Source organism: Octopus sinensis, linkage group LG6, assembly GCF_006345805.1.
Source record: "Octopus sinensis linkage group LG6, ASM634580v1, whole genome shotgun sequence".
Classification (NCBI taxonomy): domain Eukaryota; kingdom Metazoa; phylum Mollusca; class Cephalopoda; order Octopoda; family Octopodidae; genus Octopus; species Octopus sinensis.
In genome coordinates this window covers 94029994-94044734 of record NC_043002.1, presented here as the reverse complement: position 1 = coordinate 94044734, position 14741 = coordinate 94029994, and the positions used below count along the sequence as shown (strand labels likewise).

The 14741-nt window shown below is 36.8% G+C and overlaps 1 protein-coding gene across 2 annotated transcripts in view; it reads right to left on the bottom strand.

Moving 5' to 3' along the window:
- The window catches only part of LOC115212879 (NADPH--cytochrome P450 reductase), a 70102-nt gene that overhangs the window by 14583 nt on the left and 40778 nt on the right, over positions 1-14741 (bottom strand). For both annotated transcript variants that reach the window (XM_029781670.2, XM_029781671.2), the window contains exons 3-8: positions 14412-14463; positions 11245-11373; positions 10199-10348; positions 6167-6291; positions 4662-4751; positions 3500-3601 (exon numbers count right to left, since the gene is read on the bottom strand). In XM_029781670.2, coding sequence (XP_029637530.1) covers positions 3500-3601; positions 4662-4751; positions 6167-6291; positions 10199-10348; positions 11245-11373; positions 14412-14463 — 648 coding nt within the window. The remainder of the gene's footprint in view (positions 1-3499; positions 3602-4661; positions 4752-6166; positions 6292-10198; positions 10349-11244; positions 11374-14411; positions 14464-14741) is intronic.

Below are 14741 nucleotides of genomic sequence, written 5' to 3'. Positions count from 1 at the left end.
AATAAGACCCGGGGTCGATTTGCTCGACTAAAGGCAGTGCTCCAGCATGGCCGCAGTCAAATGACTGAAACAAGTAAAAGAGTAAAAGAGTAAAGAGTATTTACTAGTTTCAGTTAATGGGCCATGCCCTGATGGGACATCACTGCCAAGATAACCATTTTACCAAATGTATTTTATCAAGTGAATAAGTTTTACCAGATTTTCATCTATTTTAGAGATTCAACTTCCCTCTTTTTCTGGACATAAATACAACAGAGTATTTACTGACATGCACATTTCTGTTTCAGCACTTGTGCCTCCTAACCTCTACACACACAGGTTTGTTCATTTAAACATTATATTTTTCCACTTTAGAAAAGGTTGGGCAAGGACTTACATGAGGCAGCATTTTCTAGCCATATAGCCTTCCTGTCACCAACCCTTACCTTGTTCTCGAGTAAGAAATGTTATATTCCACTGCTATTATGAAACCACAAAGTGGGTGGTCATAATACCAAGAAGGAATGTAAACTTCATGTCACCACTTTGCTCAGATGGTGACAAACAAAACAGTGGACTAACAACATTTGCACACAAACACACACACACCTCTTTCATCTAATACTTCCACTCACAAGCCATACATATATCCAGTTTTACTTACACAACATTATCTCAAAGCTATGGTAGAAGGCATTTGTCCGAGATGCCATACAGTGGGATTGAACCATAAACACATGGCTGCAAAGCGAACATCTTAACCACACAGCCACAACTTCTAAATTATAAAATGTTCTTTACTTTCATAATTAAAGTAGATTCACTAAAATTAGTATCAAACAATATCTTAATTTAAAAAGGATAATGCTTAACACACCTGCATCCTTGTATCCACACAGATCACACCCATACATCATCATCATCATCATCGTTTAGCATCCGTTTTTCATGCTAGCATGGGTTGGACAGTTCAACTGGGGTCTGTGAAGCCGGAAGGCTTCATCAGGCCTAGTCAGATCTGGCAGTGTTTCTACGGCTGGATGCCCTTCCTAACGCCAACCACTCCGTGAGTGTAGTGGGTGCTTTTTACGTGCCACCCACACAGGTGCCAGACAGAGCTGGCAAACGGCCACGAACAAATGGTGCTTTTTAAAAAAGGGGGACATAATAAGCTACTTTACTATAACATCTTCCTGCATTATCTTGAATATCTTTTCTCAAGAATTCTTTTAATTTGTAACATGCCTGCATTCATTCATTCATTAACAAACATCCTGTATATTTCTGCAGTCAATAAAGATCTGCAGCAATTCTCTTCTTCTGCCATTTCCCACAAGCTTGATGTGGTTTCACTATTTACCCTCCCTGACTTTCATATAGAGATATGCATACCCTTCATACGAACACAAGAGAAAGAAAAACTTTAAGTTTTAATTTGATAAAGGTAAAAAAAAAAAAAAAAAAAGCATAACATTAAAAATACATCAAACAACAAAAATGTAAAACATGCAGCCAAACAACATAGAATTAAATTTTCTTTTTCTTTTCAGATGTAACAAAAATAGCAATAACAGTTGCAGTGGGAACCTTTGATTCATGACGTCAATGAGGTTATTTATACAGTGAGCTATTATAGAAAAAAAATTACTGCTTTTGGCTTTGAGGCAGCTCTTTGTTGCCTTTGTTATTATTTAAGTATACATAAACCCAGTCAGGATAGATATGTAACGCAAACAGAATCCTTTAAGGCTTGCTGAGTGAAAATAAATCTACTGTCTCCAACATACAAGTTGATATAGTATATAGTGTGAGCGTTCAAACATTGTCACTATCTTTCCAAATCCTGCTGCATTTCACATTGAAATTTTGGTCATCCAAAGTTGTTCTGGTATACAAGTCAACCTATATTTTTTGGCTGTAAATTTTGCTCTGAGAAATTCGACTTGTACACCAGATCAACACTAACTCTATCAAATTATTTGTTTTCTTGCTATGATATATTTAACCTCTGGTTAAACTGTTTCACTGATGAGATTTAACAAAGCTAAAATTTATCCACTTATTACCATACTGCTAAACACCAGAATTACTCCCACCACTGTATTCCATATTCAGTTAATAGTAACTAAATTTGGGCATGATTGCATAGCAAAGTTCACTTCACTGCCATGTGACTTCAGGTTCCATCCTATTGCATGGAATCTTAAATGACTTCTTCCCTCAAGTCACAGAATGACTAATGCCATATGAATGATAGAAACTGATATAAAAAGCCCATTATATATCAACATCTCTAGCACCTACTTTTCCATATTTGCATGGGTCAGACAAAATTCATTGAGCTGGATTTTCTCCAGTTAAATTCTCAGCCTGTTGCCAACTCTCACCAGCTTCCAACCAAAGTGATATTTCCCCAGGGCCAGACATGTTTTCACAAAAGACTGGATTGTAATAATAATATGTAATAATATTAATGAAATTATTGTATACAGTGCTCAGGTGCACCACAACTTGTCAAAAGTGTGTATAAAGTGTATGCAGTAATGTACAAATGTCTGGAAAGCGAACAGTGTATGAGTCAGATACATGATTACGTGTGTATGGAGGGGAGAATATCAGGTGTAGTGTTGGCGAATCTCAGGAAGCATGGAAGTTTTGAAGGAAGCAGTGCTCCGACAACTAACAACTGATGCCGGCAGTTTGTTCCATGCTTCAGCAACTCTTAGCGTGAAAAAATGTTTCCAAAAGTCATGGTACCTGTGCTGTTTTCTGACCTTGTAAACATGTCCACAGGTGTTAGACAGGTGGAGTTTGAAAAGGTGCTCAGAGTTATTGTTTGTAAGATGGTTAATACTTTTATGGGTGTCTGCCAAGTCAGCTGCAGAGTTTCACTGTGTCCATGCCCAGGGAAGTTTGTGTGACAGACTGTAAAAATGATGTTAATTACAATTTTTTTGAGTAATCTTCACTTTCTTTTCTAACAAGAAATAATTATTTAGAAAATGATTGTCATCTTCAATAACAATGGAATTTTAAATGAATTAAGTTTCCTTACTTACTGTATCAAATATGCTAATGCCCACACTACTATAACATAAATTAGCTCATAAGCATCCTTTTACATATATTACTGATAGCTACAATTAAAAACAGCATTCTGTATATCTTACTTAATATTGATATATTGGAGAAAGCCACAAAACTGCAATATTTGTCTTGAGAAACAATCTTGTATAGATGTATAAGTGCTAAAAGCAAAGAGTTATATCAGAAGTAGATACTTTCCATCTGCTGCAGGCATTCTTCTGTGATTTTTTTTAGCACTATATGTCTAAGTGCAATGCCTTCTCGAGATGAACATTGCAGTTTTTTGGCTTTCTACAGTTTATCCACGTTAAGTAAGATATACAGAATGTTGTTTTGAACTAATACTGCTTGTACCTAATAACAAACGAAAACATATTTATATAACTGTTTCTAAAAATACATAAAAATATTAGAAAAAAGAAAAAGGACTCACGGTTTCTGAGCAGTGTAAGACCCCATTCTAAACATCTCTCCTTGATAATATTGATCTTCTTCACTAAGATCTTCATGGACTGTCAACTGGTATTGACGCAAGCTGGGAATTAGGAAGACAGAAATGTTTTGCTTAGAAACCATATAATATATGTGTGTGTGTGTGTGTGCACATGATGTATATATAGCAGATAATAGATAGGAAAAGAAGTTCTAGAACATCTAAGTGGAAAGAAACTGTGGAAGAGGAACAAAAGAAATGGTAAAAGGCTGTGTTAGAAAGAACCCTTCCAACCTGTGCAAGCATGGGTTGGTAAATGTGAAAGTGATGATGATGATGATGATGATGATGATGATGTGTGTGTGTGTGTATACACACATACATGCAAATACACACATGCATGTAAACACACACTCCCACATGCATGTATACACACACGCCCACATACATGTATACACACACGCCCACATGCATGTATTCACACACCCACATGCATGTATTCACATACACACTCACATGCATGTATTCACACACACCCACATGCATGTATTCACATACACACTCACATGCATGTATTCACATACACACTCACATGCATGTGTTCGCACACACCCACATGCATGTGTTCACACACCGACATGCATGTATACACACATTCACATGCATGTATTCACATACACACATGCATGTGTTCACATACACACATGCATGTGTTCACATACACACATGCATGTATACACACACTCACATGCATGTGTTCACATACACACTCACATGCATGTATTCACCCACATGGATAGATATATATAATGGCACTCCACCTATTGAAGCAGATTGGCCTGCAGAAACCTTGTACCAGTCCACATAAAAAGCACTTCCACCCGAGCCACATACAAGCGTTCATGTCGGTGCCACATTAAAAGCACCCAGCACACACTGTATAGAGGTTGGCATTAGGAAGGAAATCCAACCATAGAAACCAAGCCAAATCAGAATAAAACCTGGTGCAGCTATCCTATTTGCCAACTCTGGTCGAAATGTACAACTCATGCCAGAATGGAAAACAGACGTTAAAGGATGATGATGAAATACACATGCATACATCCCACACACACAAACACACATAATATAACAAAGAGTTAAGCAAAAGACAAACACAAACCTTATATCTGTCTCAACAGCTTCAATGCCAAAATATTCACCAATTGCTGGCCAGAGTCTTTCTCTCCAAGATAAGAAATCTTCTTCAATGCTAAAAAAGCAAAACAGATTAAAAATATAAAAATGTCTATAAACTATCAATGAAGGATGTTTAAAGAGTTTACATCAGCCATTTGAGAAAATTTGTTGTTTCATCCCACATCCCTACCACACCCTGGTCAGCCCCAATTTAGATTCAAAGCAGTCTTGCAATTATGTACATGGACAATATTGTGCCTTTTTACCTTCTTTTACATGCAAGTAAGATATGAGTTGAAGATTTGGCTTCTATTTCTAGCATATATAGCAACAGGTCACTCAACCTGCCAGAAAAAACAGCTAAATTTTCCTCAAGTCACACTGTACCATCTTCAATAACAAAGATATACAGCTGAAGCATTATTGCTCTTGAACTTTAGCTGCCCACATTGTGGCTTTTTACTTTTAACTACCCATTTTGATTCACTATGTGAAGGTCAAATCCATTTAATTTTATTTGGACCATCCACCCCATTAATGTGATTGGCTAGCCTAGCATCTGTTAATCAGCTATAAAATGAGAAGTTTTGACCCACTAAATTCCTAGGGAGGGGAGTTTTGCTACAAGTGACCTGGGATTTTGATGTGAGAACAGTTTGCTTTCACTTTGCACTTTTCAGCTTGAACAGAATTCAAACCAGAATCCTTAACATTATGCTTGGTGTCTTAACAACATTTGAACAGAATTATAGCCAGAATTTTTGTGATGTCGTATTCCATGTTTTTCTAACCTTTCTGTCTTCATTTTTATGAGCATTTAAAACTATACAATATATAGATAATTATTAATGTCCAACCAATTTGCTGTATCAAATTTTAGCCATAATAATAAATATTTCTTTGTAGTCAATTGCAACTTGTCTTTGAATTTGTTTATTATTGTCCATCCTGAATTCATTTAACAGATTACATAATATATCAGACCTTAAAACTGCAATTCATACAACCATATATATATATACCTTATGGCTAAAGATGCTTGTTTAGCATATACTATGCCTCAGATATAACACAAAGTGGGCATGGCTAGAATGCCTTTGAGAATAAGTTTTTTTGATGACACAGCATGGCTGAATTGTTAAGAAGTTTGCTTTGCAATCATGAGGTCCTACGATTTCAGTCTCACTGTGAGACATCTTGAGCCAGTATCTTTTTATCACAGCCCTCAGTCAACCCAAACCTTGTGAGTGAAATTAATCAGAGAGGATCTGTTACAGGAGCCTGCCAGATGGGCTGCACTATAATTCTAAAGTTCAGCCTTGATTCTGGTAAGGGTACATATCTGTGGAATACTCAGGCACTAACAACGAGCAGGTAGCTCAGATGATCAAACAATTGAATTCTCATCAGAACCAATAGAGATCCATTTGATGAAGGCTGACTTAGGGTTACACAACAACATAAAAATCAGTTTTAATCTACATTTACTTTGCATCATCATCTCCAAAACCAAGTTCAAAGATCCGTGTTGCTCCAAGTTCCTCTAACCGTTTATCTACAAAAATTCCCATTGCATTATAATGTTCATATGTTTTGTTTCCAAGACCAAACACCTAGAAAGAAAAGAAAAATAACGACCATATTTTTAATGTAATATACAGTCTATTAGCGTTTCAGTTATTTTTTTTAAATAATCAAGAATTTGATGGGATTTTGTAAAATAACATTTATATTAATGTTGATTGATGTTCTTACATAAAATCACCGTAGATTTTAATTTAATTTAAATATAGACCTTTTAATCTATCAGCATTTAAATTAGCCAACATATTCTACCTGTTTTATGTTCAAACTAGCCAGATCCAGCCTCTTACACCTGCACTACATTGTCATTTTATAAATAAACCATCACATTATTGAAATTTCAAAGTTAAGAAATAATGCATGATTAATTCAAAACAATATGAATAAATAAGCATTACATTTGATAAAGTATTCTGAATACTAAAGGGCTAAAACAGGTTTTGTACCATAGCAAAGGAGTGCTTTCAGACAGGTCAGTATCAATTACATGAGAAAATATTCTGAGTTTTAAACAAAAACAAAATATTAATTTCTTCAAACACTTTGTTGCTTTCATCTCAGAGTCTAATAAATGGCATACTGAAGATTCTATTTGCCTTGCCAAAATGGGTATGAAATGTAAAAGTTTTAAAATAGAGCACATTTCAAGTGGCAACAATTTTTTTTTAATCACCACCACCTCGCAAGAAGTGTTAAATAATTGAAAATTCATTTGTAACAGAAATTAGATCAAAGACAATAACTTGCTAGAAGTCTGCTGTCTATTCAACACGCATCATCAAAGATAACTATGAGAAGGGTGGTTTTTTATCCAACTAGAGTTATGGAACACCTCCCTCTATCCCCTCTGGACTACTTATACTACCCCCACAGGTAACTGTGGGAGCAGGCCCTATCACTCCGTCTACCTATCTCTCCCACTTTTCTCTCCTTCTTTGTCCTACTGTATCTCCTCAATAGTAAGAAGGCTACCTCTACCATACTCTAATCTCTCAGTTCCACTCCTTCACTCAGTTGAGAGGTCCTTGTCTTGCAAGCTTGCAGGTGCTGGTACCACATATAGGGCATCCATGCCAGCACCATGTATAGGGCACCTGTTTCAGGGTTACATATAAAGCACCTGTGCCACATATAAAGCATTTGTGCTGATGCCTCGTGTAAAGCACTGGTGCCACATTAAAAAGCACCCAGTACACTCTATAAAATGGTTGGCATCAGAAAGGGCTTCCAGCCATAGAAACCACAACAAAACAGACAATTGGAGCTGAGTGCAGCTCTCCAACTTGCAAGTTCCTGTTAAACCATCCAACCCATGCCAGCATGGAAAGCAGATGTTAAATGATGATGATGAAGTAAAATGAGAATGTGAAAAAAAAAAAAAAAAAATTTTAGCTGAAGCAATTCCATGAAGTTAAGTATACATGTTAAGTATGAAAGCTAAATCTTGTTTTTCATCAGATGCCAATAGGACTCCACTGAAAGTCTGTACCTATTTTCAATGAACTGACATACACATAATTAACTATCATGTCAATACTATGAAACAAATGATAAGTATAGATCTGAATAACAGATGTGTAACAGTTAAAAATAATTGGTGAAACATACATTGTAACTTACTTTTTAAATATATGTTATAAGTTCATAATTGTACTTTTATATTAATATAAAAGAAATGAATATACTCATTGATATAGCTAGACAGTGTATTTATTAACAGTAAACTCTATACATTTATAGATTATATACACAATCTAAATACCTCTACTACACACAAAATATGGCTAGGGTGCTGAACTTAGGAACATGAAGTCATAGGTTGAATTCCTGGACTAGGTAGTAGGTTGGATCTTTGAGAAAGGTACTTCAATTCCTGTTGCTCCAGATCACTTGGTTGTAAATGAGCACCAGCCAAATGCTATGCAGTACTTTCTTTGTCCTGCAGTCACATCTTGAATGTTCCACTGGACCAAGGGTGGAAAAACCAAAAGAGTATGTACAAAAGGCACCTAAAGCAATTAGCGAAGCCTGTACATGCTACCAAATCATATTCACCAGTGAATGATGGTTATGGTTTTTACACCCCACACAAGAGACTCTTCAGAATCAGCACTCGGCTTTGGATGTTTCACAGCATTAAACAGACAAGAGAACAAACCTTCTTTGGATACAATGCTAGTTACTTGAATCTAACATTCACAAATGTTGATCTATTTAACCCTTTAGTATTGTCTGGTCCAATCATTCTTCCTGCTTTATGTTCAAAACAGGCCAGGTTTTAGCCTCTCACACCTACCCTACAATGTCATTCTAAAAATAAACAATCACAAAACTACAAGACAATGCATGATTAATTCAAAACGATGTGAATAAATAAACATTACATAGGGTTTAAGCTCTGACAGCTAAGTGAATTTAGACATGTAGAATTAAGTACCCAAATACACAATGAACTAACTGTAATAGTTTTAGCATGATCCCATATTAATTATACCTATATGATAATTATACAAAAGATACATATAAAAAATTAAAAATTTTACTGGAGATAGAAGTGCATTTGGTATGATACCATAAATGAATATAAAGATAAGTAGTTGAGGCAAGCTTAAAACATAAAATGGGGAGTTCTACAAACCATTCTAAAATAATAGGCATGATGTTGTAGAATATTCTAGGTACCTAACAAAACCACATTTTTCCAGACGAAAACTGCAGTCTGGCTTTTTTGACTACACCCATATGTTAACTATAGATCTGCTTCTAATTTATTGCATAACTCAGATTTTATTCTGCTTATGCAGCACCTTTGCAAACCAATGTTTAGTTTATACACTATCTCTATATACTTCAGACTAGCTAATTTGATTTTGTTTCAGAAGTGACATGAGTGCATGATATCGAGAAGTCACAACAACAAAATACATATCTGTTACTCTCGTGGTCACTTCAGGGGCAGTTTTCACCCAGCTCTGAAATATATTGTTTCATAATGCAATATTTCTATAAAAAGATTTTTCTCAGGCAGAACCTACAACCTCTGGATTTGGGGATTTTTCAACTAATAAAGTTTATTTTATAGAGTTGCTTCTATAGCATAACTCAAATTAAAAAAAAAATTTTTTTATCAGTCAGTCAGAAGAGCAGTGTCCGCAACCTCTTGCGGGATTCTGGGACTGGTGGAGTAAGCCATCGTCAGGCCAGGTGATGTGGTTGTTAAACTAGACAACAGATTAATGTGAATATTATAGGTGCAGTCATGGCCAAGTAATTAGAAGTTCGCTTTGCAACCACATGGTTTCAGGTTCAGTCCCATTGCAGAGCACCTTGGGCAAGTGTCAGCTATACCCACAAGCTAACCAATGTCATATGAAGGAATTTGTTAAAAGGAAACTTGTATAAGCCTATTGTGTGTGTGTGAGGGGGTGCATGTATGCATGCACATGTGCATTCATATGCAAATCTGTGACAATGTTTAAATGTTCCACACTTTAAATGTAGCACCACTTGAGCAAAGCAGTGTTGATGCTGATATTCCTTGTTGGCATTATGGCCAGTCACTCTTTTGAAGACTTGTGCATTAAAAATATCCCTTACTGAAAAAGCAGGTAGAGACTGATTACCAGAAGAGCACCCAGCTGTAAAATCCTGACTTACAGAGATCTCTGTCCAAACCCATGCCAGCACTGAAAATAATGGTTCTTAAACAAATGAACAATAAATACCAACCAATAAGAAAAAAAATATTAATTAGAATGATCAGAACCTGGTGCAGTCACCTCCCCAGTCCAAGTTTACCCGTTTTCAATCAAACCATCCAACCCATGCCAGTATGGAAAGCAAATGTTAAATGTTGATGATGATGGGAATGAGTAAAACATTAAGAAAAAAAGAAAAACACAATAGTATTAAATCAATTTTTTTTTTGTTACTTACAGCATAACGAAGACCATTAAGTTCAATTTCATCTTGCTGCAACAAATTGAAGAACTCTTGAGCATTATCTGTAGGGTCTCCTTCACCGTATGTTGCCATACAGAATATAGCAAGGGAATTCTCTATTTCAGAAAAATTACTTAGTTCTTCCTATTAAAGAAAGATTTATCAAATAATGAACTTTCATTAAATCATATTACACATTCAATAGAAAACAGAATACACTCTCAAAATCAATACTGGCATTTTCAAAACTAACCACACTGCTTCAATATTTAAGTATTTCTCTCTGTGTGCAAGCAAAGTAAGTGATGTGTGATAAGAAGCTTGCTTCCCAGCCATACAGTTCCAGGTCCCACTGCTTGGTACCTTGGGCAAGTGTCTTCAACTATAGACTCAGGCCAACCAAAGCTTTGAGAGTGGATTTGGTAGATGGAAACTGAAAGAATCCCATCATGTACATATGTATAGCCATAGAAACCATGCGAAATCAGATTGGAACCTGGTGCAGGTCATCAGCTTACCAGTTTTTAGTGAAACCATCCAGCCCTTGCCACGTTAAATGATGATAATGATGATGATGATGATGTGTGTGTGTGTCTTTGTGATGTACCCCACCACTGCTAGACAACTGGTGCTGGTGCGTTTGCATCCCCATAACTTAGCAGTTCAGCAAAAGAGACTGATAGAATAAGTACTAGGCTTGAAAAAAATAAGCCCTGCGGTTGATTTGTTTGACTAAAGCCCTTCAAGGCAGTGCCCCAACATGGCCGCTGTCAAATGACTGAAATGAAATGCATCACAAGAAAAATATCAAAAAAATATATATATATCTTCTTTTTTTCTTTCAAAGTAACATTGCTACAATTATACATAACAGTATGCTTAGAGATAATATCAATCACTAAGATTAATTACTCAGAGATGCCATCTGCATTAAAAAAATATAGTCAAGTTAGTGTTACTATACTTAATATAATGACCATTAAAAATCTAATTAGAAATGCCTGCAATGGAACAGTTATTGCTTGAAGAAGATAACTTACCATATTGCATTCCTCTGGATCCATGACCAGACCTTTCATACCATAACGTAGAGCATCCTTGGCTAAACACCCAGAAAACTCCTCAGCAGTTCCAGTTTGAGAACCATAAAATACCACAACATTCTTTCCCTAGTATAGAATGGAAAAGTATTAAATGTGAAATCCAAGTTTCTGAAACAACGGTGAAGTAGGAAGCTAAACATTGAAGAACAGTTAGTATACATGATTTAGATGGCAAACTATTTGTTATTGTTGTATTTAGGAACGGTCATTTTGCCAGTTTAGCCAATAAAAACACATGCACTATATATTTGGTGTTACTTTGCTTCAGTGTTATTTATTTTTTACATTAATCTTGATCTTATTTCGGCCAGAGTTCTTTCGTCACACTCCTGTGACCGCATCAGTGTTCCTTTGCTTTCTTCTTTCTTATTTGTGTGTCTCTCCTTACTAACTGTCAGCCATTTTGTATTTATTGGCTAAACTGGCAAAACGACCATTCCGAAATACATCAAATATCTGTTTCAACACACGATTTCACATAAAAAAATCTTGCACAACAAATAAATAAACGTGATATTTGTTATATTTCTGATTAAATTCATGTTTATTTGTAGTTTGGCTTCAGGTTAGCACTAATCAAGCTAGATTAGATATCTGTAGTACAGAGAGAATCTGAAGGCAAGAGATTCACCAAAGTTCTTTAAAGAGGTGAGCAGAAGCTTGAAATGTCCTAAACTGCAAAGCAGTGTGTCAGTGTGAACCAAGATAATGTTGGGGAAAAGTATGTGGGGAATGACTCCAAAGCATCTACTCTAGCAACACTAACAAGACTTGGAAATGCTGAAGAGGTAGCCTAAGAAGTAAGAGGGAATACTACCAAGTAGATCCACCAGCAAGTCCAGCTATTAAGTTGACAGCAGTATGGCTAAAATACAGTTAAGGATATTAAGGCAAGGAAAGCAACTGGACCATCAAGAATAGTTGCTGAAATCCTGAAAATATCCAGCAGAATAGAGCATACACTAGCCACCTACATAGTCAACAGAATAGTACAGAGAGGGCCATTAGCTGATGACTAGCATAGTTGTATCAGTGTCAACACCAACAGCAAAGGAGATGCATTACGGAGAAGCAAATGCAGAAGCTTCAAATTGATGGAGCAGGTTATGAAAGAAATAGAAAGAGCCCAACAGAATGAAATAGATGAGCCCAAGAAATTAGAAAGATAATTAGCTTAAAATAGATGCAGTTTAGGTTGGGGCAAGGTCAGAGCACTACTTATACACGCTTCCCAGTGAAATAAATACAAAAGTCCTCAGCTAAGAGTAAGCCACTTTACTTGACATTTGTTTATCTGGGTAAGGTCTTTGACAGGTTACCACACTCTGTAATCTCTGGTCTTTAAAAATAGGCATAGAGCGAATGGCTTAAGAGCATATACAGAGATGCTGTCAGCAAAATCAATGTTGCCAATGAGTTCAGGGATGGTCTATTCAACCAAATAGTTGAATAAAGTGTCAGGCAAAACCTAATGTTTAAGTCATAATGGTGGCAAAGTGCCAGGGTGTACTTGCAAGGAATAGGAATAAGAGCATAGATGGGATGGTAGAGTAAGGAAGAGAGAGATATATGGTAACAGGTGCCAGCAGGGTATTGCCTAGCAGGAGCAAGTAGGGAGTGGAGGTGGGGAATGCTGTGACTGGTGAGAACCTGGGTATATAAAGGGGGTGGGGAAAGCAACAGTACAGAGAGCAGGATAGTGAGGACAGGATTGGGGAGTGGGAGATAATTATAGTGTATGAAGAGGAAATGTGAGCAAGGGACAAGATAGTTAGGGAGAGGAAATGTAGTTTGGTTTGCTGAGGTAGGGTATGTGGTAATTTTATAGTTACAAGAGGTGGAATACAACACTTCTAGATCTCAGGTTCGCTGACGTGAGCAAGTCTTCTCGAGAACCTCATATTGCCTTCATATAACAAAAATTCTTGCTTTATTAAAATTACCGCTGCCTCTAGTGGATGTATCATGACAGTGAAGTAGCAATTATGACTATGACCAGCTCTGCTTGAAAAGGGGAGATAATCTCCAGATTCAAGAATTCTGTAAAGTTGTCATCAAGAAAAAGGACAGGGTTATTGTCTGGAGATAAGAGGACAGTCATGGATATGTGTTTCTGGCTCAATAGCCTTCATCAGGACAACACTTGTCCAACCTTATCTCAAGTAGCCAAAGGACTTAAACTTATACAAAATGGAGTAGAAAACAGACATGGCTTAGGTAATTTGCATAATTTAAAGTGAAACGAGCTAGGAGAAATAACTCGAAGTGGCCAGTGGCATGTATTTGAATAACATGGACAAATACTGGTCTATCAAATACCATACAACAAAAATTCTTGATTATTAAAATTAACTCTGCTTCTAGAGGATGTATCATATTACCAACAGGAAATGGAGGGCTTCTTTCAGCATCTGTCAATCCACTCACAAAACATTGGTCAACCCAAGGCTATAATAGAAGATACCTGCCCAAGGTGCTACACAATAGGACTAAACCTGAAAGCACCACTTGAACCAATTCCATCTGACCCACACCTACATAGAGAAGTGGATGCTGAAACACTGGTGATGACATATATACAAGTACATAACTCAGTATAGTTACAGTTATATAGTTTAAATGTTACCCAGCGCCGCCCCAACTGGCCTCCATGCCGGTGGCACGTAAAAAGCACCATCCGATTGTGGCCATTGCCAGCCTCGTCTGGCCCCCGTGCCGGTGGCACGTTAAAAGCACCATCTGATCATGGCCATTCGCCAGCCTCGTCTGGCACCTGTGCAGGTGGCACGTAAAAAGCACCCACTACACTCACGGAGTGGTTGGCATTAGGAAGGGCATCCAGCTGTAGAAACACTGCCAGATCAGACTGGGCCTGGCACAGCCTACTGGCTTCCCAGACCCCAGTTGAACCATCCAACCCATGCTAGCATGGAAAACGGATGTTAAACGATGATGATGATGATGATGATGTGTATATATTAAAGTGTGTAAACACAAAGTCACTAGGTAAATATATAAAGCAAATTATATTATCCCCAAACAACAATGGCTGGACTCATGCAGTAGATAAACTATTTTAAATTATACAGCTATTAAACTCTTACCAAAGTTTTCATCTTTCCTATTAATCCACTGTCTTCTGTTTTTGCAGCTGGGCTGAAAGAGTGAGGAAGAGAGGGATTAGAAATAAGGTTGGTAACTGTGTAACAGGCAGTAAGATTAACACTTTAACATTTAAACTAGCCATATCCGGTCCAAATATGCCTGCTGTTTCAGGTTCAAACTGGCCAGGTCTAGCTTCTCACACCTACCCTACAACGTCATCCTACAAATAGACAATAACATCATCAAAATCTCAAGGCTATGAGACAATGCATGATCAATTCGAAATGATATGAATAAGTAAGCTTTACATTTAGCAGAATAATTCGAAT